Here is a 24,990-nt window from a genome sequence, read left to right on the forward strand (position 1 = left end):
TTGCTACGTTTACCTTGTAAGGTGGCTGGTGAAAGCAGAGGTGCAGTGGTGGCCCCAGAAGTGACCTGGGGCTGTGTAATGCATGGCATGCACACTTGGTCCAAGCATCCTGCTCGCCCCAGGAGGCAGCCAGCAAGAAGTGTTGCAGGGCTGTGGTGGGGCCTTGGCTCCCACCCAGGACGTGTCACCCAGTGCCGGCAAGGCCAGCTGGCAGGAGGCGGCAGGATTTCCCACGTCCTGACCCCTGCCTGGCCCAGCAAAAGGAGGAAACATTGGGAAGGGCACGACCAGGTCTGGCGGATGTGGATGGTGGGGATGGGGTCTGATCCTGGGCAGGGCAGGCTAAGTAGCATCACAGCACCCAAGCAGGATTTTGGAGCCCTGGTTTGGTGTGAAAAGGTCACTCCATGGCTATTTAAAAGCCAGGGGCTACAAGCTGAGTCGGTGGCTCTGACTCTGAGCCAAGAGAAACATAAGGCAGGAGCGGATAATGAAACACTCAGCCTCACAGCCCCTCTGTCAAGAGGTGTGTTTGAGGCGCTGTGCTTTTTTTTGACCAGTTTTCAGGATGATAAGTCAGCAGTTTTCTGTGCTGGCTACGCATAGGATGTTCTGAACTGTAAGGTAATCCTTTTTCTGCTTTAAAAATGTCTAAATGCAGCTTATTAACAACCTTGAAGGCAAAAAAAAAGAGAATGGAGCTTTATGCATGGCTTCTTTTCCTGAATATACCAGCAAAGTCCTTGTGAGCGGGCTGCTGGTGAGCTGAGCTCTGGGGGGAGCACTGTGGCTGAGCATCCAGCAGTGGCTGGAGCAGCACATTGCTGCATCAGAAAGTGCCGTTAGCTGGCACAGCACCCCATGGTGCAGCACGTCTGGAAGCAAAGTTGCAGCATCATCATTGCTTAAAATACTTCTGCTCTTTCTCCCTCCTTTTTAGGAATTCTCCCTGGGAATTCAATTATTCCCTGAAATTTAACTGTGTTCCCCCATCCACATTTTTCTGGCCCTCCAGAGTATACACACACTTCAGCCTCGAAGGTTGCTCATGCGCCATGGCCTGCTGGCTTTATTTTGGGTTGGGGTTTGTTTGGTTTAGGCATACTGTTGTTTCATTTGTTTTGAAGATGCAAACCACACAATGAATTCCACAGATTCTGAGAGCAGTTATGAATAGATGGGGATGAACGACTCAGAAAAAAACAAACAAACAGTTTGTTTGGTCGGCTAACTCTCTTTCTCAGAACATGTAGGCAGCTGTGCTCTTACACAGCTGCCTGGGGCAGATCAAGACCTTGCCTCACCTGGAGCTTACCGCATCCAATACTGAGGAATGGTAACAGGGAGCAAGGATGCTCCTTGTTCTCCTAATCATCAGCTCATCCTGCTTAGTCTGCATTTGGGATGTAAAGTGGCTTGATTCAGGTTTAAATGATTTTAGTGAACCTGCTGTTGAGCATTTAATACAGCTGAAAGTGTTGCTCAGGCTGCAAGACAGTTGGAGTACAAGCACGTCCTGATGCTGCTGTCACCCAGTGCAGCTGGGAGGGGAAGAACCACCGCCTTCCCTCTTTGTCCAGCAGATGCTTAGAAACAGAGGTGATGCAGTCAAAAGAGATGGTGCTGAAGTACAATGATGGACACAGGTGTTCTGCAAGAAGGTGGCCTGTTTATTTGGACATATTCTTATTTGTGTAATTCCCCATTGCTATGTTTGAGCCTATCTCCTGGGTGCCCTGGGCTCTTCTCTCGACCCTATGCTACTGACGGACTGCATTTGTAAGAGGAATCTGTCCCACTGTGACCTTTACTGTTCCTTTGCTGCCACAGACATCCAAATAATGGGCCTGGTGGGGATTGGCACCCTTCATTCAGACCAGGGCCCAGCAGGTTGCCTGCGGGGCACCCAGGATTCATGTGGATGGTTGCAGCAGAGAGCTTCTGCATATTTGATGGGTTTGTGTACAGATGTTTGGTGGAAGTGTTTACACCATTGCGTGCCTGTGCTTGCAATGTATATGGTACATATGGGCATAAATCAGTGCAGTGACAAAGCAAGGCAAAGACATCCCAGATGGCTGGGGAAACCCAAGGAGTGCATTGCGCTGCTACTGTGCTCAAGAGCTTTGATTCAGTGTGAGCGCTACTGGGGTGGAGGAGTTTTCCCAGGCCTGGGCTGCGTGCACATGGCCGGGCTGGTTTGCGTCAGCCACTGACGCATGTCCGGGCCCTGCGATGTGGGTCTCACGTGTGCTGCCCATCCCGACAGCTTTGTGGTGGCGGGAGGAATGAGGGCAAGTTGCACCGTCCGCCAGGCTCAACGACAGGGCACTTGCGCAAAGCGTGGGTGCCTGCCAGCCCACGAGGAGCACCGAAAATACCCAGGATGGGCCAAAGGGGATGTTGCAGGCGCCAAGTGGCTCGCTCCAAAATTGTTTGCAAGGGGACTTTGCACTGATGCCAGTGTTAGCTGCTGCTGCATGCTTAATGGCAACGGGGAGGTACAAAGCAGGCTGCTGGTGGTGGGGATGGCCCTGCTTGGGACCCAGGCAGGGAGCAGGGTTTTGCAGTGAGGACATGGGGAGCCCTCTTCTGTGAGACGTCAGGTGATACCTGATTCCCTCTCTGCTCTTCCGGGCATCTGCTTGTGTCTTCACAGCCATGGGGAGAGATCGAGTCTGATGTGTCTGTGCCCAAAAGGTGTCCCAGGGCGCAGATCAACAGGAAGAGCAGCAGGGCGGCTTTCCTCCACCCAGATCAACTTTCAGCCTCTGTGCCAGGCTGTGGGGCCGCAGGTACAGCTGATGGGGCCTGGGGAGAAGTTTAAAAAGGAGAGGTTGCATCATGCAGGGCTGGGAGGCTTTGGGAGGCAGAGCTGGTAGAGGCAGAAACCTCATCTGTTAAACACATACCACTCGCCCCCCCACCCGGGGAACATTCAATCCTCCCTTTGATGGACGTCCAAGAAAATACTTCTTCCACATCCTAAACTTGTTAGCACCAGTTAATCATCTTAACCTTTCCCCCCCCTCAAACGCACACTCCAATGAGTTTCCCATCTCTGGCAGCCATTAAAGATGCAGCAATGCTTTTCACACAGGCAAGCATAGGGACATTAATTATTAAACATCCTGGCTGTCCCTCAGGTAGGAGAGCAGAAGCTTGTGTGTTGTGAAGTGCTGAAGCCACTTCAAAGTGACTGCCTAGTGCATTGTTTTGAGGTAAGGTGCTCCTGATACAGCTCCTCTTGTCTAGGAGCTGGACCAAACCTTGTGATTGAGTTCTGGTGTTGGATCAGAGCCCCGCTGGGGTTGTAGAGGTGAGCAAAGGGAAGAACCTCAGCTCCAGGGTGTGCTTCTCTCCTCTCAGCTCCTGGAAAATGACTGTAGGGTGTTGGCAGACAGTACCATGGATGTGATGCTTGGTCCCAGCGCTTTCTGCTGCTGGATATCCCAGCTGCATCACTGAGTGATCGAATGCACTTTACACAGGGAAAGCTCAGTGGCCCTGTGCTCTCATACAGATTCCTCTGCACCAGCCCCTGTATAACCCCTATCTCAGAGGTCTCTCTTGTTCACATACTCTCTGATGGGCTTACCATAGCTCACACCCTGCTTTTCTGGCATGCTGCTCTGCTCTCTGCTTCTTCTTTGACGTTTGTGAGCATTGTGAAACATTAGCCCTGGAAAACATGTGTCTGCATTGGAGCTGTGCTTTGATGCATCTCATGTTTAGCGTCACAGAATGCCAGCAGCATGACAATTGGAGGGCTGAAGAGACACACTCATAAGAAGGGTCTGGGCTGCACAGGTGGACACTGTGTCACAGCTGCCTTCCCCATTGGAGCTGAAGGGTGGCCTGCTAACACCCTGGCTATCAGGTGCTGCTAACTGGGCTGCTTCATATCATCTAGCTATTTCTCTCATTTCCCATCTGGAAATACCCTTGTCTTTGATGCACTTACCCCAGACAGCTCCCTTTTCAGATGTAGAACTGACCCCTCAGTTCATCCGTCTACTCTGTGATGCCTGTGGCTCTGGTAGGGTGGTGATGAGCCCTTTGATGATGCCCCCTTCTTTTGTGTGGGCATTAAAGAGGCAGTCTCCTTGCAGAGCCTCCTTGGACTGTTTTACCCCATTCCCCAAATGTGGCTGGAGCAGTTCCTGCTCTACTCTCCCGTCCTGCTCCGACCCAGCTGCTGAGGCTTGCTGTCTGCTCCTTCTTCATGCAATGTCTTGGGCGAGCAGCATCGTGGCCGGACCACGCAGACGGGAGGTAATTAAATCAGCATATCCCCCAGGGAGGGAGCTGATTAACAGCACATTTTCCCCACGCCGGGGGGCTGAAGCACACACGAACAGTCTCAATCCATTGCTTGCTTCACTCCCCTCCCTTAGGATGTCTGGTTTTTTCTTTATTTATTTTTTTCTTCTTCATTTTCTTTCATTTTTTTTTCTTTTTCTTTTTTTTTTTTTAATTTATTTTTTTCTCCCTTAATCCTTTATTACAAAGAAAAGATGAAGATTATATCAACCAAACTGGAATTTGAACTGACAGTGCTTTTGTGTGCGGGACTTGTTTATTGTGATTTGGTATTGCTCCGGGCAGCACGCACGCTAGCTGGGGACCACCCAGTGATCCCATCCACACCAGCTCCTCTCATTATGTGGACGAGACAGCAGCAGGTTGGGGATGTGGGCTGTGCTTTACTTTGGGAGGGGGTCCTTCTGAGGGTTGACCCAGTACTGGGATGCGGCCGGATCCCTGTAGCTGCTCTTTGCTTGTACTCCTCCATCAACCACTGCTGTCTGAGGGAAGAGTTGTAGCTGGAGGCGGCAGCAGCTGCTGGTAGTTGTGTGTTGGCCCTGTCCCTAACAGAGCTTCAGCACACAATGGGTTGGGATGGTTTGTTGGTTTTTTTTTTGGCCTTTTTTATTTGCTTTTAAAATATTAGCTCCTTAGTAGAAGGATTTTAGCAGCAGAAGGGAAGTAGTTATGTCTCCCCAAAAGGTAGCCTTACAGATTAACTCTGCCATCAATGCTAATATGTGCAACACGAAAGAAGGATTGAGCCCTTAAGAGTGCACAGCGCTCATGGGCCTGTGGCACAACCTGAGGAGTTACTGTGATGTTGTGAAGCTCTGTTTGGCATCTTGAGTGCAGTGTGATTTAACTTGCTGTTAAAAACAGAAGGAAAGATGAACTAGGAAGAAATATGTTTTTTGGAAGGATGTTATAACTTGATGCTCAGTTCACTGCTGGTTTTTGTTTGTGTTGATTTTTACTTTTGTTCACAGATGACACTTATGGCAAATGTATTTTGTTTCTTTGTTTGTTTGTTTTGGGGGGAGGGGGAAGGGGGCGTAGGAAATGGGAGCTGTTGACTGGCTTGTGACTTCTTCTTGTCCTGAATTTCAAAGGCATCTCGGATGGGTTACCATCTTGTGCCACCACGTTAACCTGACTTTTGATGGGAAGGGGTCCTGGAGTTTTTGGGAATATGGTGGGAAGTAGTTCTCATGTCCTTTAGGAAGGAGAATTACAGCTGTACACCCCTTGGATCAAGGGGTGGTGGGGGACACGCTCTGTCCTTGGACTGTGTGGTCCATTGTGCATTCAGCCATTGGCTTTATTCCAAGTTATTTTTCCTCTTCTCCAGGGGGGAATATCTCATTTTTCTATCTTCATTGCTTTCTTTTCTTTTTGAAATTATGAAAAAGCTATCTTAAAGTATAGGGACTTATATGATAAAGAAGAATATTTTTGGCCTCAAGATGGAGGCTCTGATGGGTATATGCAGCCCCTGGGCAGCAAAACCTATGTAGAGTTTAGCAGATTTATTTGTTGTTAGATTTGTGAGAATGAGAAGATGACAGAATACACGTGCTTTCTCGAGTGTGGCAGAGAGTTGGTTGGGGGCTGTTGTTCGGTTGTTTTTTTTGCCTTTCCAGTCCTGTGGCTCTCTCTATAACACAAGCTGTGCAACGCATCTGATTTGGGCACTAGAGGTTCTATGCAAGGGATCTGCATGCCAGTTCATTCTAGGCAGGGAAAGTCATGAATCCTTTTATTGCTGTTAGCCAGCATGGGTTGTCTCCGTCTGTGTGAGCTGCCCCAGCCTGCTTCCTGTGAGGCAGAGCTCTGCACAGGGGTAGGAGCCAAGCTAAGCAAACCTTTCAGAGTCTGAGGTGTGCTAAGAAAGTGTTAACTAGATTTGAATGAATGAATGGGTACCCTCCTCTTCCTGTGCAATAAAACATGCTGTGCAGACCCGCTAGGGCTTAGAAACCCTGTCACATTTTTCCTTTTGAAAAGACTAGCATCAGCCCTGTTCTCCTCCACATGCTCTGTTTGGAAACAAGGCAGCACATCAGGAAAGAGCCCGAAGGAAGAATTTATGGTGTCTTTAATTAGTCAGTTTGTTCCATCCTTGAAGAAGAGGATAACGAGTGTCAGGGATGTATTGCTGGCCTCTGGAGGAAGAGCACTGTGGCTAGGCGTATGTCCAACTGCTGATAGGGTAATTAGTGGTAACTGGGAGCTATCAATCAACTTGGGTGGAAAAAACGTCTTGGTTAAAGGAAAGACCCTCCCAAACATTTTTATAACTCAAAAGGGTGTGAGACAAGATCTGGAAGACGGAACTGGCAGTCCACAAGGTATTTGAGGAAGGAATCTATTATAAATAAGATAAATGGAACACAATAGTCTTTTGTTCCTTCCCGAGTAGGTGACAGAATTTGCTGTTACAAAAGTTGCAAAATATTTTGGAAGGAGGAAGGAAGAAGAAAAGAGTTAGCAGATGGAGAAGAGAGAAGAAAAACAGGAATGAAAGAAAAAATAGCAGCAGTGCACTAAAATCAACTACTAATTGCAAAAATGACGTAGGAGGAAAATCTATGAAATCTGACAAGTGAAACGCATCATTTGCATTTTAAGTGATGGATTTAAATAATCATTAGCTGTAGTAAGTTCCAACTTTCTGCTGTTCCCAGACAACCGCATTACAAGAGAGGAAGTAAAAGTGCAGTGGATTTTGTTTTTCTTTTTACCCAGCTATGGTTTACTTTGTCCAGTTCTTCCTTGTGGTTCTAATTCTGCAGCTCACTGGGGAGTAGAATTTGTACAGGGACCAACCAAGCAGAGAAGAAGCAGTCAGCATCTTGGTGGAGGAGTTTCAGATCTTTTGAATGACCAGATGCAATTTCCAAACCAGGTTGGAGCTTTCAGACACCATCTTCCATGTTCCTGGTGCGGAATAGGATGTGTTAGAGGATGTGATAGATATGGAGTGGTAGCTGTAAAAAGGCTGTCAAACATCTACTCTGCCAAGAGTAGGATTGCATTGGGCTGGTAGCTTTTTGCATTGGTTATCTTCAGACTACAAGTTATGAAGTGCTCAAGCGAGTGTTCAGTTCTTTGAGATGGACTTCAAGTGCAGAAGGAGCAAGAGAAGTAGTGTGGTAGGGCCCCTGGCGAAGGATTTGAGGAGAGTTAATAGTCAGAGGCATGTGCTGAAACCATCCTGGTTTCATAGATATAGGAAGGAGTCAGCAAAAGAAAATGACAAACTCCTCAGTGAGCTGGGATTTATGACAGAAGAAAGTGAAGCTGGAAGGATTTGAAATAAATGAGTATGCAAGAAGAAAATGGTATATGGTAGGGCTATCAAGGACGCCAAGAACATAGAGAAGTTCATGGTAAGCGAGGATACCTTCTGCAGTGGAGCAGGAGAGTGGACAATAGACACAAGGACATCAGGCAAAGACAGTGTCAGGAAGAAACTCTCTTTCCCTCTGAGACTAATTGCTCATGGATGAGGTATGTTGACACCATGTCTTCTGCCTTTGCCCAGGCTTCTGCCACTGACTTAGGCAGCAAGCCAATGAGAATGACCAGAGGTCCAGGAAACGTGGATGCTGCAGAGTGACTGGAAAAATTAGGTTTTGTTTAGTCTGAAGACAAGAGAAAACTAGTGGGAACAGGACAGCAGACTTCAAACATGTAAAAGGTGACCGCAAAGAGGAGAGAAATAAAACAAGTCTGTTCTCCAAGCCTGCTGTACACCAGAGAGATCATCAGTTGGCTTAAACAACACTGGAAATTTTGGGTAGCCTCTAAGAAAGATAATAAATATGGCCTTATGAATCAAGGCATGAGTATTCCCTGGACTGGATCATGAGGCAAGTGTGTGGAGTTTCTGTCTGCAGAGGGACAGGAGCAGGTTAGAGAAATATTTGCCCAAATGGGATAGGTAGAGACGTTTTTTCTCTAGTTGCTTTGAAGATGTTCCCTTCTCAATTTCATGTCCCTCTCATTCCCCAGGAATCTTTTCATCTCTGTTTGGTTTGCCTGAGGGAGGCAGGAGGGGAAGAGAAATGGGACAGTTGAGAGCTGTGGATTTCATCTGGCAGTTTGCAGGACCCCAAGGGCACACCAGCTCTTTGGCAGAAGGCGGTGAAGCACAGCGAGCCTGCTGCCATCCGGTTTTAATTTACCATCCAGGGACCCGCACTGCTACTGGAAAACCCAGAGGGGGCCTCCAGATCCCAAGAGAGAAAACCCACTGATAGCGCTGACCCCAGGGGCCCTTCCCAATCCTGTTTTCTTCTCTTTCTGTGGTGCTAAGTGTTTCAGCATGGCAGCACAAACACGATTGTTTGCTGCTTGGAAAGAGCAAATTGACCCATGAATGCCTGCCTGAAGCAAGTATTGTTCTGCCCCTCTCCAGCCATCCCTCTTCCTCCTGTGACAGTGCCAGAGGTGCTCTGCTCGCCTTGGGTGCAGCCATAGAACCTGTGGTCCAGCTGCTCTTGGCCCTTTCCCTTTGTTTTCACAAGGGACTCTCCCCGATGTTTGTCAGAGTGTTTCTGTTTCTGATCACTCACCTGTGAGCACTTTACTCTGCCTACAGGCCTGCTGTGGATGGGCCAGATTTTCCTCTTCTGGCTCTGGAGGCGCATTTGGCTTCTGCTGTGCCTTTAGGCATTTCTTAAAATATGTGGATGCTCAGAGATGCAGTTTGAATCTGTGGCTTAACTTCACTATTAGACTCTCCTTACTGTTTTTGCAACTGCTGTTAAATCATCTTAATTTCTCCTTGAGAAATTCATTAGTTATTTCTCTTTCTTGCTGCTCACTTTTGACGTGGTCTTCCCTCTGGCTCTCTGTCTGATGGATCCACCTGGTCTGGAGCTGGTGGTGATGCATGGGGATGCTCAGAGTGCCTGAGCAGTGACTTCTATCCTCAACAGCTGCTGATATCAACTGTTGAGGCTCGGTGATGTCACGGGTTTGATTTCGGAGGCGAGGTTGAGTGACTGACATAACCTTGTGCCGCAGCTTAGCGTTGGTCACATTTTTTGGCAGTGAAATCCTGATAGCCTTTTTGCTGTCCAACATTGCTGTGGTTCTTTGAAGAACCTCCTGCCTTGCTGCATGGAGCCGTTCTGGGGACAGGGCCTGGCCTTTGGCAGAGGTTGAAGCTCTCTGGAGGGAGTTTTACACATAGATAGCTGATGTTACCTGAAGCAACTTTTCTGGGGGCTGTGCTTTGGGAAATCACTGCTGATAAAATGTTTTCTGTTTTGAAGCTTTCCGTTGTTTTTAATTTAACTCCGAGCTAAGATTACTGAATCATGGCAAGTATTTCCATTGTTACCAGGCAGGCATGTGGTATTTTGCCTTTTCGTTTGCAGCTCTCTCAGGAGTTAATGTTCCCTCCACCTTCTCTTGAATAATTTTTCCTTTGATGGAGGCAGGAAAGATACCTCCTAGAGACTATGAGAACTCCTCCAGGCTTTAAAACTGCTCTATGGCCAGTCTTCAAAACAGGCAAAATCTACCATCCGTGCTCTATGCACCCAGACGGGGTCTGCCTGCTCTAAAATGGGGCTGTGCTGCTAAGAGGGGCTTCCTGCCCCAGGTAGGGTTGTGCTAGGGCTGCTGACATTTTAATCAGCATTTCATAACTAATTGCCTGGCCACAACTGTCTTGTTATCAATTAACAGTCCTGAATGTCAGGAAGTAACTGTATCTCTCTAACTCGCTATGGCTTCCTTCTGGCCCTGGAAATGGCTGGATTTCCTCACAGGGATGGATTACATGTTTACATCTCCCCTCCTGCTGCTGTGTGTAGTGAGGATGATCCAAGGAAGCAATGACTGTGTCTTTCTGTTTTTTCCCTACCCTCCTTACATTGTTTGTGCTGTGGAGTAGAAAGAAATTCCTCATGTGTGGGGAATATTCCTCATGTTTGGAGCAATCTGGAAGACGCCTACATTGTAGACTGACTGCAAGAAGCCAGGGGAACAAAAATTTAGCATCAGCATTTTAGAGCGTTTTAAGAATGGCCACTTTTCCAGATGTTGGGAAATGCCCTTAAATGGATGGAATCTTTTCAGTGATCCTATCAGTCTGTAGAGAACTGCTGGGAGATATCTCTGCCATCAGCAGGAAGGTCTCACACCATGCTGACCCACTCTAATGCTGTCCGGCTTTTAAGATCCAATGTACTGGGACATGGGACTTTCTAGATTAGGATAAATATGACTCACTTACAAAACTAAGCATCCCCTATTCTGGGCCCAAAGAGACTGCACTTTGGAGGGTGACTTTTCACCCTCTTTGTGTGGCTGAGGGAAAAGGAGTCATTGCAGTTTTGTTTTAGATGAGAGCCACTGAACAGGCCATGAGGAAGGACAAGTGAGTGGAGGGCTCTGTGGTACAGCTCCACAGCTCACTGCAGTCACGCCTCCTCTCTATGTGCAGTATGGTGGGCTGCAGACCATGGCTGCTCTTTTACCTGCTTGGCCTACAGGAAAGGCAAAGCTTCTATAAGGAGAGTTTCTATCTGCCTAAAAACCAGCGCAGTAGAGAAGGGGCGATGCAGATGCTGCTAATGTCTAGAGTCCATATGTTTGGAGGGACCCCAGCTACCCCCACAATAACTCCTTGTTTTTCGAATGTTCCTTTTCAGAGGTGCTTTGGAGGTCTCTTTGCAGGAGGCTGGCTGCTTCCTCCCACTTGTCCACTTCCAACATGTTTGCTCCATCCCATCCCTCTGTCCCCTGCTGCTAAATAAGTGCTGCAGCTGGATAAACAGCCATCACTTACAACCCTCCTGTGCATTTCAGCCCGCCTGCTGCAGTCTATTGGTTGTGGTGCAGCCTTTGCACCAGCACCAGGAGAGCTCTGGCCTTGGCAAGGTGGGCTTCAAAATACAGTGACTCTATGGTGACTGCTGCAGTTCACCTTGCTTTTTCTAAGCACCTGTGTAGTCTGATCATTGTTAGAAGCATCACAGGCAGCCTGTGGAGCTTTGCTGAGCTGTGCCCAGGTGTTCAAAGGCTCTTGCTTGGTTTTGCAGCTCTGCTCATAAGGGTAGTAGGAGCAGAGGCATGAAAGCCCCCTCCAACCTCACTTTTTTTCTAGTGTGCATTAAACTACTTGTTATAGTAAAGAACAAGCCTCTTTAGAAGCTCTGCTCAACCTTCTTGTTAATCACTGTGGCAGAACATGATAAATCCACCTTGCTGAAGCTTTATTTCAATTTGTAAAATCCCTGGTGCCTCTTCCTTCCTCCTTCTCTACCGTATGTTGCCTTTAGGAGTGACTGCAGGGCTTTGCTTTCTTTTCATTTGAAGCTCAGTCCCTGGATGGTCTCTATGACTGAGTTACTGCAGCCAAAGCCATGTCCCTGCAGCTCACAGATGCGTGTTTATACAAGACTGAGCAGCCCCTCTTTGTGTAGCCATTAATTTTATAGAGGGCATATAACAAAGATGAGCCTCCAGTATGCCTCCAGCCTTTGATCTGCGTGGGGTGCACGGCCCGACGGGCCCAGAGCTGCCGGCACTGCTGATTTACTCTGCTTGCTGGACACAGCTTCTGGAGCAGACAGAAGCTCATGTTTTCTCTCAGCAGTAATGCAGTACCATTGTTGGCTGTGCTGCTGTCAGGCTGCATTTGGTAGCTCGGGGTTTGTTTGCCGCTAATGTTAGCTAAGCAGTTTGGTTCATGCAACCCACGGGTGCCCCAAAGCCTTACAGACGGGTAGGCGGATTATTAAGGGTCTATACTGTTGCTAATGGAAATAAAGTCCGTGTATTGGCAGGCAGTAAGCAGTGACCTTGTGGCAGGGTGCTCGCTCCGAAACAAAATATCTCCAAAGCAGTTCTCTCACAGAAGAACCTCATTGTCATCCAAGCCAAAGCAAAAAAAAAAGTATATGTTATTTTTTTTCTCCAAGTCTGACAGAAATTGAGATTCCTGGATCTGAGTCTGACCTTGCCCTCCAAAATGACCTCTGGTCAGACACTCTTTTATTGTTTAGACGTGGCACACAGGGTAGGACAGTGACTTGCACCAATGCTGGCAGCAGGCAATTCCTGATCAACCAAGTCCAGTGCCCACTGAGCTCCTGTCCTGAATTTGGGTAGAGTTGTTTTCATTTTGGGTTGTTGAACCTTCTGGTTCAGCCCTAGCCCTGTTGATCATCAGCCACATGCTTAACTCTTACATTTATTTTATTTTAACAGAAGGGTACCCTTTGTTGTATCAGCTTAGATAAAAGCTGAGCACAAGGCTAAAAGCATCATTTCAGTTCAGTTTTAGGTTACTGAAGCTAGATAGCCAAACTGCTTGCTAGCATCATATTAAATGAGACTTTTCCAACACAGAAAACGCTTGTTCATCTAAAGTCTCCTGTACTTTATGGATGTTCATCCAAGGGCATTTTCAGGATGAGGACGTATTCTTGCAGGTGTTTGCAATGACATCTACGCTCTGTGCAAAGTAGGGGTTGCTGCCTGTTATCTGTCAGCTCGCCTGCTATACTGCTTAGTTTTACCTCTTGGCACTTGATGTGGAGACAGAAAAAAAAAAAGAAGAAAAAGAAAGGGGGAAAAAGAGTGTCTAGGAAGTATGGAAAATGTAGAAACCCCTGACAGTTGTATTGTGCGTCTCACTTCTCCCACAGAGAGGAAACCACAAAACAGTGAGTCCAGGGGTTTCTTTCCGCACACAATATCTGTCAGGGTTTTGAGGAAATTTCTGGGAACCAATGAAAGAAGTGTGTTGTTTAAGCCCTCATCTATATGGTACAGTATAGAGGGAGCTGCAGTGCTCCACACTGGCAGCTTCTGCAAGGCTTTCCAATCTAAAATAAACCCACAGATTTTGAGGGGATCTCTTCCAAGCGGGCAGATTGCCTCCTATGGGAACAGAAGCAAAAGAGAAAATGAGCTTTTACTATGGAGAAAAGGCACTCAATGTGTTTGGTCACTGTAGTTTCCTCATGAACCTTTGCAGGTTTGCTGGTGGCAGGTATGTGGGCATCTTAGCAGCACAGGTGCTCTCACCTTCCCAGGTTTAATTTTCTTGACTTTGATGGGCAGATGAGATGTGAGGGGGAGTTCTGCATGTAATGAGTCCCTCATGCTCAGCAGTGTCACACTCAAGGAGGAGACCCCCCTGTGTGCCAAGGGACCAACAATGAGCATACAGCCTGACTTACAGCCTTCCCAACATGGGGCTTTCTGGGGCTGCCCTGTACTTGTGGTGACTGGTGAGCAATGCTGCTAATTGTGTGAATACCTTAATTAAAGACCAAGGAGGTGGTTGGAAATGCATCAGGAAATGGGAGCAACGTGAGTATCAGCCACAAAAGACAGTAATAATATGTTTATTTAGCCGTTCTCCTTAGGAATTACTGCATTAATAATTAATTCCTGTTGGTTTTTTTTTCTGTTTTTCTTTCTGTGTTTCAGGTCCACCTGTAAGTACTGAAGCTCTATGGTGTACAAGCTACAAACATGGTTTGTGGGGCATGAACTGGCAGTCTCCAGTCTGTGGTGTTCACCTTGGGATTGCACAAACAGCAAGTACTGTGGGTGCTCAGAGCTATGCTGGGATGGAGTTGTTCTTTGCTATGTCACAGCTTCTGAGGGCGAGACAAAGGGATTGCAGGGCTGGGGACAAAGCAAATGCAGGAGCTCAGAAATCCGTGTGTTAGCACTTGGCCCCACATACCCCAGGGGGATCAGCTGCATGTGCTTCACATGCATTGGATGCCACACGCCGAATGAGACATGTTTGTGAAAAACGGGAAGACAGATCGCAAACACATGGTGAGAGCTGAGCTGTAGGGACTTGCTTGCTGCTATCACCCGGGCTTGCTGAACTGCTGGGCCTTCAAGTGTAGCTGGGTAACTATCAATTTCAGAGGGAGAAGTGTGTTGACAGCTTCCTTTTCGAATGTTAGCTAATGCAAAACCTCAACGCAGATGATTTAGGCTGCAGGAAAACAGCTAGGTTATTGCAGAAGTTTTCTTACTGCTATTAAGAGCCCCACAGTGAATCAGAAGTAATGCAAGGAATGGGGCCATGTATCGACATCTCTCAGGATTATAAAGAAACGTTATATTGTCTCTAGCATAGTCCTTCCAGAGGAAATAGCTTATATTCACATACAATAGAGCAACTATACTTGGTGTGTATGAAGGAACATGAGAAGTTAAACATACGGTAGTCATCTTTTGTCTGTTCTTGCAAAAATGTCTTAAACAGTTTGCAGATGACGTTCCGAGGAGAAGTAGTTGCTGCACAACCTTTTTTCCCTTCTCATCAAGTCAAAATGCTCTAGACTGGACTCCCACAGATATATGAGCACAGTCCCCTTTAATGGCAGCAATCTTCCAAAAAGTTGCACCTTCCACGCCAGAAGGTCTGAAAGTATTTTACAGCTGGAAGCCCTGATCCACACAAGCCTTCAGCAGTCATTTATCCCAGAGGATTTCAGAGTTGGCCACTGAAGTGAATGTATTTCAGCATTAGCTTTGGGCTATAGGGACGAGATTGTGTCTCTGGGCTGCCCAAGGAAGGTGCATACTGATACTAAAGGGATGTGGCACAAAACTGGTAGCGATGTTGGCATTTATATTATTGCTGTTAGAAACAGGAAAGAAAGCAATAGGTCAGTGCAGACATCTCCTGGAGAGCAGCCTGTGCTTTTGCAGGGCGAGGAGAACACACACTCCAGGCTTTCTTTGCAGCAAAAAGGGCTAGAAATTTAATATCATAATGAAAGATGGAAGTCTGGCAGAAACGCGTGGGACCACCAGAGAAGTGCTGACAATATATGCTACCGTATCCTGGCTTCCTGTGACCCCTGAACCTGTCTCCACATGCAGACTTCTAGGACGGGCCGTGAGGAGTGCGACAGCCAATGGAAATAACAAGAGGAAGTCAGGCAGACCAAGCATCTTCAGCCAAAGTGGAATTTGTCCTGAGCTAACAGCACCTTTGTCTCACTCAGAACCTCTGGGTTTCCAAGAGGCTGGCAAGCGAGACTGGTTCAATTGCTGCAAGCAGAAGCTCATGGCTGAAGAGACGAGCAGAATCCTCTGTGTTAGTGTAGGAAATACTTGTTCCCCACATATTTCTTCTTATTAAAACCGGATGAAAACTCAAGCTTAAGAACAACAGACAGGGGCTCCTGGCTGGCTGGCTGTCAGACACGTATGTCATTCTAGACTGCAACCCCAAAGCACTGATGACCTTGCACCTCTCTCCCAGATTTCTTTCCCAGCTTGCAAAAGACAATGTGTGGGGTGGTAGGGCTGATGTTCACCACCCCACTGATGTTGACTGAGCATGGGAATGGACAGAAATCCACTTTAGAAATGCACTGAACGCAGTTTGTGGTCTTGGTCAATCAGGGGAAAAGCCGAGGAAAGGATGAACAACAGCCCCAGGAGCAACATGAGCCTTTACACACTCGTCTTGCCCAACAGATGCTCCCCCTGTTGTCCTTGATGTCAGTCAAGGCTTTGGTGAAGGCAAGGGCAGCCCACAGTCATGCAAGAAATTTGGTGAGATTTGGATTGAAATGGGCAAAGGAAGGAAGGAAATGATGAAACTGTGCAATAGTACTGAGGTTCCCGGACTCTTTTGCTGTCTGGACCACATCCGAAGGAAAAGATCCTCTCGTGGATGTTTTCCCTCCCATTTCTGAACATGCAACATTTCTGTGGCAACTGCAGCAATTCCATACATGAAAAATTAATATTTAGCAGATGGAAACTAAGGAGGAAAGTCAGAGCCCTGTAATTAGTTTGTTCTCCACGGACTTGCAGATACCTTCAGAGCCTGTGCAGGCAGCAAGCTGTGGGTAGAGCCATGCTGAAAGGACATTTTATGAACAGGTGATTAGGAAACCAAAGCAATCAGAGCTCATGGTCAACAAGATGGAGAGAGATTTTTAACTATTTTGTTTCCTAAACCCTTACATATGATTTCTTTTTATCAAGCCTTCCCTTTGGTTTTTCAATCTAACTTTAATTTTTCCTTTTTGTTTTTGTGTATTCTGTTTCAGGGTGCTACAGGAAGACCAGGGCTCCCGGTAAATACTTAATCCTTTCTTTTTTTTTGTTCTCTCTTTCTGTCTGGTAATGCATTTATTTATCTATAGACCTCCAAGGTTTTTTAAGCTGTGAGAAGGCAACAATCTCGCATAGTAATCCTAACGTGGAAAAATAGCTTATTACCAACAGGCCGTGGCTCCTGAAGAAAATTGCCACTGGTATTGTGGCATATGTATTCATATGTTTATAAGGCTCTGTTCAGTGTCACCTGACCTAAAGTAATTCCCTCAACTGCTGTTAGGATTTGGATACCCGACAATTTACTGGGTAGTGTCTCAAAGGGGTAGAGAACACTGAACACAGCCACTCATATGTCTTCTTCCAGACGTAATTTTTCCTGTGTCAGCTTGTTCTCTCACATTTTTATTAGTTGCTTCTGGAAAGGAGCATATTTTCAAGTCCAAGAGTGATAACTCTATAAATAAATAGCTTACACTAGAGGTGACTTTAGTGAAGAAAGAGAAAAAAATGTGACACTTGACTACTGCATGAAGCTGGTTCCCAGGACCTGGATTTTGTGAAACAGTGGAAATTGGAATTAGACTTGGTTAGGTCTCGGGCCAACTGGTGACTTACACAGATTCTTAAAGACAGGTTGGGGTCCCCACAGACTTACTTTCTCTATAACTTGCTCTTTTCCTCTTTCAAAATCCCTTGTTGCTTACACTGTAGCACTCAGCTGCATCTGTGGCACAGCACATTTGTGAAGTTTTATGACCTTGCTTTTGGCCGGTTACCAATTGCTTCTGGTTTTGCCTTCTTTGCCAGGGAGACAAAGGTGCAATGGGAATTCCTGGACGGCCGGTAAGTCAAGACCTCCAGCATGTTCCTTGTCCTTCCTCTACTCTTCCAACCCTGAGATGTCAGAATACTTCCAGGCTGACTCTGGGATGGTGCCCGAGTGAGGAGAGCCACCCTATCCAAGCGCCACACCTGAGGAGGCTCTCCTGGTTGCAACAGGGTGGCCAGCCCTGTGAAAATATAGATGTGAAGGATATTTCCTTCCATTCTGCTAACCATGGGCTTGCTAACATGCACCCCTGCCCACTGCCTACTGCTGCCCTTTCCAAATAACCCTGCCCCAAGCAAGGGGGCCATGCCCTGCCTGGCTGAGCACTGCATTCTAGTGCTGCTCTCCAATCAGGAACCTGGGATAAGGATGGGAAAGAAGGCTGGGGTGGGGACTGTGGCTGCCCCTCTCACTCCAGCCCTGCAGCCTGGGTTTTGGAGCAGGGGAGTGTGCCCTTGCCGCTGACTCCTGTGTTTGTGTCTCTTTCTCTTTCTCTCTCCCCTGCACCCTCTTGCATGTGGCTACGATGGGTGTCACTGACCCAGGGACTAAAAGGGCAACCTGGAGAGAAGGTGAGTTGGCTCCTCGTAGCCTTTAGCATCCCTGGCTGCCTTCCTGTAGGGCCAGCCCAAACTGCCCAGCTGCAGCCTTGGCCACTGCAGCCAACGTTGGGTTTCCACTCCCTGGGCTGCCAGCTTTCCCCCAGCATGGTAAGTTTATCTCCCAAATTCTTCCTAGGCCACTCAGCCTCCAAAAAAGCTGTGTTTCTTGTTTATGATGATTTACTAACAGCGTATGAGTTGGCAGGCACATGCAAGGCTCCCCTCATGGCTTCCTGGGTGTTAACCACTGAGTTTCTTCCACGCTGGCAGCGCTGCTTGCCCTAATCACCCTTGCAGTTCCTCTCTGCCTCTTGGGTCAGCATAATCTCTGCTGTGAGCCACAGCAAGGAAAATGGGATGGCACACTCTTGTTTCTGACATGGTGGGACTTGGCATCCACAAGAATAGTGCTAAGGTGCATTTGAGGTGTGTGAATAACTGGGAATCTGCAGCCAGAAGCAGTGAGTTATAGGAACTAGGAAAGAGATGAATATTCACCTAGTAGGGGAATCATCAGTGTGGGGCACCACCGTACCAGAGCCATTTACTCCTTTTCATGGAAGATAGAAAAATACAGCAAGGAAGAGTGAGGTAGGAATCTCTCTCCTTACTTTCAGGCTTCTGCTTGTTCGTTGGAGCCTACAAATGTTATCTAACAGACTAAGATCTCACTCTTAGTTGCCTGTGTTTCCCTCAAGCCCTCTGTGAGGTCCTTGGCTGTCCCAAGTTAGTTTTGCAGAGAGCTCTGTTGCTTGCAGGCTGCGTGGTTTATGGGATGCTCCATCCAAATGCTGCTCTGCCCCGGGCACTTCTGGAGCCGCCTCTCAGGGATAGACAGAGCTTTCTAAAGACACAGTGTTTCCTACCCATTGCACATCGTGGGTGGCTAGGAGCTGCAGAGTGGCTGTTTGCTTTTCCAGCAGGGATTTGCTGCTTTCATTCACGTCCCATCTGAGTTGATAAGCACACAAGCAAGTCTCTTCCCCAGTGCTGTCATGAGGCAGCTGACCAGCTGCCTGTGGCTCCCATTTCCCCAGTGCTCACCATATCCCTTCTTCTTTTATCTCTGATGCAGAGCGTGTGAGAGGCTTCCTGGATATGCAGGTTATCTTAAAATGTGGGAAGGAGAGAGCTCAGCTGTTGTTCTGGCGGCTGTTAATTATGCATCTCTTATCAGCTGCCTGTTACAGACTTAAGGACTTGTTTCCATGTCCACTTAGTGCAGTTCACGCTTTGAAAGAGAAAAAGCCTTGGGCAAATTGTGCTGCACTTTCACCAGCAGCTTTGAGATTGACACTAGGGCAGATAGAGCAGGCAGACCTGGCTGGTCCTGGCTCTGGGTGGGCACTCAGCACCTGCTGTAAGAATGAAGGCAGCCTGTGCCACTGCTGACCCAGCCCTTGCACTGGGATCTACAGGGCATGTGTGATGCGGGGGATTATTGCTGCTGGGACCTCTGTACTGAGTCCTAACTGGGCTGGAAATCAGCCTCAAAGTCTCCAGCCCTTCTTGCAGTTCAGCTTGGTGTAGGAGAGGCAAGATCTCAAGTATTTCTAAATTGGTACCTGTATTGGTTTTCAGGTACCAAGGATGGTCTCTAAATTGAAGATTGCCTTAGGATCTGGCCCAAATTAAATCAGTGTGATACATCACTGTCTATCACAATCATACTACTTGTCTCCATGGCAGACCCAATTTCTTCCAGAATCCATGGTTGAGCAAGCAAGCCCTCTATTTTCTGGATTCCCCCTTCTCCACCCTGAACACACACTTTATACTTTGCTGCATATCAAGCTGCTTCAATCTGGAGTTATTTAATTTAGACCTAAACTTTTGCATTCCTGACCGGTCATTAAGTCTCAATTGACCTATTCATAGAATAGCTAGCTTTGCAGTTAAAAACCATGGCTGGTTTATGTAATCCCCTTCCATGTTTCCTTACTATGTTTGAGAGAACATAGTCTTTGGTATGGAGCTTTGCAGCCAGTGTTTCCATACTGCCTACAAAGGATGTTCTTATAAAAGATCACTTGATAATATTCAGAATCTGTGGGAGTTTCTTAGGTTATTTTTCCTCACACCCTCATTAAACCTCAGTCTTTACGGCAATGTCTTTTTCTTTGTATTTTCACCTTTTCTCACCCTTCTTCCTTTCCCCATCTCTCTGCAGGGTGCTCCAGGAGAAGCAGGCATGTCTATCATTGGGCCCCGCGGTCCACCCGTGAGTGACTTTCCACTCTATTTTTGACTGATTCAGGATGTGGGCAAGTTACAGGGAAACAAACATTTAGGAGGGGCAGCAAGACAGCATCAGCTGGAGAGAGCAAAACCCCTGTATAATGTGGTTCCCATGCTGAGCCAGGCTTGGTTTTATACCGCTATTATATACTATATATAATGAAATTACAGCTCATACTTCAGAACAGATGAAGAAGCCTCGCCTTGCAAGGGAACTATAGTCCTGTATTTGAAAGGAAAAAAACGTATTTCATTCTTGCAACAGGACCACTCCTGTTTTTGAGGAGAATGTGCCATTTGCCTGGCTGATCTCAGCCTTTGGTTTCATTAGTGAAGGACAAACCCCCCCAGTTTTGCAGAAGAGCCGGATCAGAGCTAAGCTGGTGGCTAGGAAACTCAGAGAGACGGATAGATCAGAGTTGTCCAGAGGTCTCTATCAGTACTAAAAGCCTTGGAAACACTTTGCCAGTGTTACTGAAATCTTGAAGACCCCTTTGCTGACTGGGGAGCAGAGGAAAAGCAAGGGAGGATATTACACCTCCCTCCAGCAAAAGCAAGGAGTCAGCCATGCAAAGCTTTTTGTGAATGTAGGGTCAGTAAAATCAGGCCAGCACAACTTTAAGGGCTGGAGCACTTATGTGCCCTAAACACTGGATGTTTCTTGCTCTGTAGTTCAGCCATCAAGTCTCCGCTTTTGTGTGGATATGGCCAGTCCTCCTCACTCCATCCCTGTGCAGCTTTCTCTGGGGATTTCCATGAGAAAAGACCCAGGGACTTAATTCTCTCCCTCCCTCTGGGCACTTCCGATTTTGATTAACCTGTGAACAGCACTGTCCTTGACCTGCCAAGAGCATGGGCTGCTAGCGACTTTTGTTTCACAGCAGAGGTCAAGTGAGAGAGACCTAGGCAGCACGAATGCTTGGCTACATCTGGCTTTCCAATTAGCTTTCCAAAAGAAGAGTTTCTAATAAGTAACAGCTTTGTGGATTCCCAGGCCCACCTGCCCATCACACTGGAGTTTGGGAAGCGACAGAACTGAAGCAAAAGAACTTAAGCATTTGTTACACAACAGATCACCCTTGGTCACTTGGCCAGGTGAGGAGGGTGGGCTAATGGGTTCCTCCATGCTAGTCTCTGAGAAAAGCCACCCAGTGCCATGAGCAGATTTTGGAGGGTAAGGGCTGCATGTTTCCTCTGTTTCCCTCAAGATGTAGCTCTCAGCCTAGTAACAGGAGAGAAAACATGGTGGTCCCCATCAATGTAGGACCTGCAGATGTAGCTGGGCACTGCTCTTTCCCTGAAGGATGTGTGCCTTGGTCTGCAAGACAGATTGAATGTCTCTTTTAGTTATGCTTATTTGCCTCATTGCCTTTGCTGCCATTTGGGAAAGCACAGAACAAGCTGCCCCTTCAAAAACAAAAAAACACCCAGAAAACTTAGATGACAAGTGATTTTTAAGAGGAGTTTTTGCCTAGTTTGGTTAGAGCCTTGAGGTGCAAAAAGTGGGGCAGCTCCCTGCTTCCACCCCCAAAGCCTTTGTGAAGATGATTCCGTTTCCAGGGGAGCTGGTGGTAGGTCAGAAGGATGGCTGAGCACCGAAGACAAACACAGGAACCCCAGCCAAGGGGCCACTTGGGAAGATGTGGGATGAGAAATAGTTTCCAGATTTTCATTTGAAGGTTAAAGTTTTTGCTCAGAGCTGCTTAACTCCTGGCCAGAGAGGGACAGTGTGCCGATAGTGGCAGAAACAGATGATCTCCATGATTTGGCAGCTCCCGGGATTACATACTTCATAGGATCAACATCTTAAAAAGAAGACAAGGAAAAACAGCTACCCAACAAAAACAGACTCTTGGAATCACTCACTGCTGAACTGTTGTTTTGGCCTGATACCGTGCAAATCACTCTGCCGTCCTCTAAGGAGAAAGAGGCAGCAGTCTGCAGTCTAGAGAGGAAGCCAAATTGCGCCATTTCCAGATTTTCCCCTTAATTCTTTTTTTAGCACTTCTTGTCTGGGGAGGCTTCCAGCAGGGAGCCAGAATTAATGAATTGTGGCTAGGCTCTACTTGATTTTCGCCTTTTCGGAAAGCAGTGGTGGACAAATCCTTTAATTTACAGCCTGTCTTCCCTCCTGGTCACTGGCCAATGGGACCAGGTGGTTTTATATGTATCTTGCAATGCAAAGCAAAGTTGACCAAGTTCAACTTAGCAAAACTAAGAAAACAATGCAAACGTAATCAGGTCCTGCTAGCACTGTGTATAAAAACACAACTGTTTGGTGCAAGTCCAGGCATTTTGTGGTAGGGGCAGCCCTCAAACTGTGCAAAGAGGTTATTTATCCCCAGCCTCAGCAGGACCGAATCCCCACTGAACCTCTCTGCAGGTGCAGGGAGGCTGGAAGAGGTGCAACCTGAAGGTCTTACCTCTTCTGCTAATGTGATGAGCCCTCTCCAAAGGGGACAGCATTGCTTTGCTATGGCAAACCTCATCAGCATGTTGCAGCTGAGCCAGCCTCACCGACCCCAGTGATTTTAAGTGAGTAACAAAGAAGCTATTAAATACATTGCAAGCCAGTGTGCTTGCTGTAATTATTTGCAAACTGGTAGCAGGAAAAGGCAGGGGTAAAGGGCTTGATGCTCACGTTCCTCATAACACCACTCCTTTTTCCCTTAGCTCTTAGATGAGAAAAAGCAGCCAAAGAGAAAAAAACATATCTGCTCCAGAATTATTTGAGGAAAATGAATGCACTGGGACAAGGGGGAGAAGAGGAATGGCTGTATTTAGACACCAGTGACCTGCAAGGTTTGTCTTGCACAGAGCAGCATCCTACACTAAACGCCTCCAGTTTATGGCAGCAAGGATTGCCATAAAATGAGCTCAGCCTCTGGAACGTACTCCAGAAGGCTCATGTATGGGCTAGGGACACCCATTTAATTAATGGAGAAACTTCAAGGAAACTGCTTGCAATCCAAACTGGACCTGCTCCAGCATTTTCCTGGCCCTGTATAAATTGGTGAGGGAATGTGAGATTTCCCCTCCTTCCCCAGTTGTATTCTCCTTGGAGGGTAAGTAGGTCTTGGGTAACTCCTCAGAGAGTTGTAGGATAAATGGGCAAAGGATACAGAAAAGGTTTCATAGACAGAACTTAGGGTCCATCGGAATCCCTTTCAGTTCCTCTAAACTACTGTCTCTGTTTCATCCTTTCCAGGGACAGCCCGGAACAAGAGGTTTTCCTGGATTCCCAGTAAGTGTAACTGCTAGATTGATGAGGTACATGTGTGTGGTATTACTAAGAAGTGTCATTAGTGCTTGCTGTACCTTATCATTTGTCTGATGGCAATGTCATTAATGCTTGCTGTACCTTATCATTTGTCTGATGCCAAGGATCTGATCTGATACTCCTGGAAAAATGTAATGTTTTCTTCGTTTACTTTCTTCTCTTGTTTTTGTTTTTTTTTTTTTCCTTTCCTTTTTAATTTTAAGTGATGCTTAGGGGGAAAAAACAAACAAACCATAGTATGCCAAAAGGAAATTAATTTAAAGAAACCCAAAATGTAAGTGTTAAAATAACATAGTTGAAGCCCGATCTGTTTAGTGAAAGAAAACCATCCTGAGGAAATACTCCCCAAACAAAGAAAATAACCATTGGGTAGGTGAAATTCAAACCTTACTTGAGCTTTTAGGTGATACTGCAGTAGCAATGAGCATCTGTAATCCAAACAGGGCCTCGTGGGATGCAGTTCAGATGAGAACTGGGTTGAACACCATGGTCATGCCAAGGGGAAAGGGCAAAAAGCACAAGAAGGGGGGGATTTTTCTCCAATGTGAATTTACAGATGGGTAAGGGAGTGAGAAACAAGCCTACAAGAGGACAAAGCACATTTCATTTCAGTTTTACAGTTGCTGACAACGCTCTGTGGAGCATCAAGGCTGCTGGAAAGCTCACGCGGTTGCTATTTATTCTTATACACTTCTCCTGGACAGTTAGGAAGCCTAAGGCAAACACAAACAGCCCTGGCGCCCTGGCTCCCGCTGAGCAGCTCAGCTGCTGCTCCAGGACACGCGATGTGCTAGAGCAGGTCTTCAGAGGAGGCTCTTGCCTGGAAAGCAGAAGGAATTGGCAGCCTCTGAGCTGTCCGACCTGGCTCTGCAGCTCTGCCCTTCATGAGAAGGGGGGGCTGTGAGCTGCCCTGAGGCTGAGGAGAAGCAGATCTCCCCTGGCCCTTGTGGTCTTTGGCTTTTGGAGCAACAGAGAAATCAGCCCAGCTCATGAGAAAGCATCAAGTGGGATGGCGCTCCACAGGGCCTGTTTTTCATCACATCCTACCTTCGAAATGCTGCTGAGCTCTGTGTCACTTCTTCCCTGGGACACTTTTATTATACTATCATTCACAAAAATTCGTTTCCCTAATGGTGGATGCCTTTGTAAATCCGAATCTCCAGATAACTGTGCTTATTTTCCATTAATTGATGAGATGCTGCAAAATTTGAAATGCTAAAGGTTTCTTTTTCCTGCACACTGCCAACAAATAATCTCTCCTGCATCCCTTTCTTGTGTCCAGCTTTGCTGCTGAAATGGGCTGACATTGAGAAGGTCCCAGCAGAAGCAGTTAGGAAGCTTGGGTGGTACCCAGCTGTGTGGAGTTGTGGCACATAGTTTTTGCTGGGGCAGGTGGACAGATGCCCAGGTGAAAGCATTTCTCATCTCTTTTTTTTTTTGTTTTCTTTCAGGGTCCTATTGGCTTGGATGGCAAACCGGTAAGCAGACAGCCTCTCTCAAGGCTTTGTGCCCTGCCACCTACCAGGTCTCACTCTCCTACCAGCTTCCGTGCTACAGAGTATATTTTTAAGAGGATTATTTTGCAGTGTCATGCGCATGCATGGATTAAATGAAAATCAGAAGGTTGGCAGGCAGGATGATGCCACAGATACCTT

The 24,990-nt window shown here is 47.0% G+C and overlaps 1 protein-coding gene across 50 annotated transcripts in view; it reads left to right on the top strand.

The window, feature by feature from the left end:
• The first annotated feature begins 16,381 nt into the window (after positions 1 to 16,381).
• COL13A1 (collagen type XIII alpha 1 chain) overlaps positions 16,382 to 24,990 on the top strand; it is a 49,420-nt gene continuing 40,811 nt past the window's right edge. For 44 of the 50 annotated variants that reach the window (XR_014948859.1, XM_085555058.1, XM_085555012.1 and 41 more), the window contains exons 1-6: positions 16,382 to 16,403; positions 17,194 to 17,229; positions 17,761 to 17,787; positions 19,988 to 20,038; positions 23,264 to 23,299; positions 24,787 to 24,813. Coding sequence is in view for 49 of the 50 variants with exons in the window: in XM_085555058.1 (XP_085411184.1) it covers positions 17,209 to 17,229; positions 17,761 to 17,787; positions 19,988 to 20,038; positions 23,264 to 23,299; positions 24,787 to 24,813 (162 nt within the window). In the remaining variant the exon portion in view is untranslated. The remainder of the gene's footprint in view (positions 16,404 to 17,193; positions 17,230 to 17,760; positions 17,788 to 19,987; positions 20,039 to 23,263; positions 23,300 to 24,786; positions 24,814 to 24,990) is intronic. The other 6 variants (XM_085555040.1, XM_085555042.1, XM_085555055.1 and 3 more) reach the window with 1 other exon arrangement.

The sequence above is a fragment of the Coturnix japonica genome, chromosome 8 (genome assembly GCF_054131305.1).
Source record: "Coturnix japonica strain WE chromosome 8, WE-NBRP24, whole genome shotgun sequence".
NCBI classification, from domain to species: domain Eukaryota; kingdom Metazoa; phylum Chordata; class Aves; order Galliformes; family Phasianidae; genus Coturnix; species Coturnix japonica.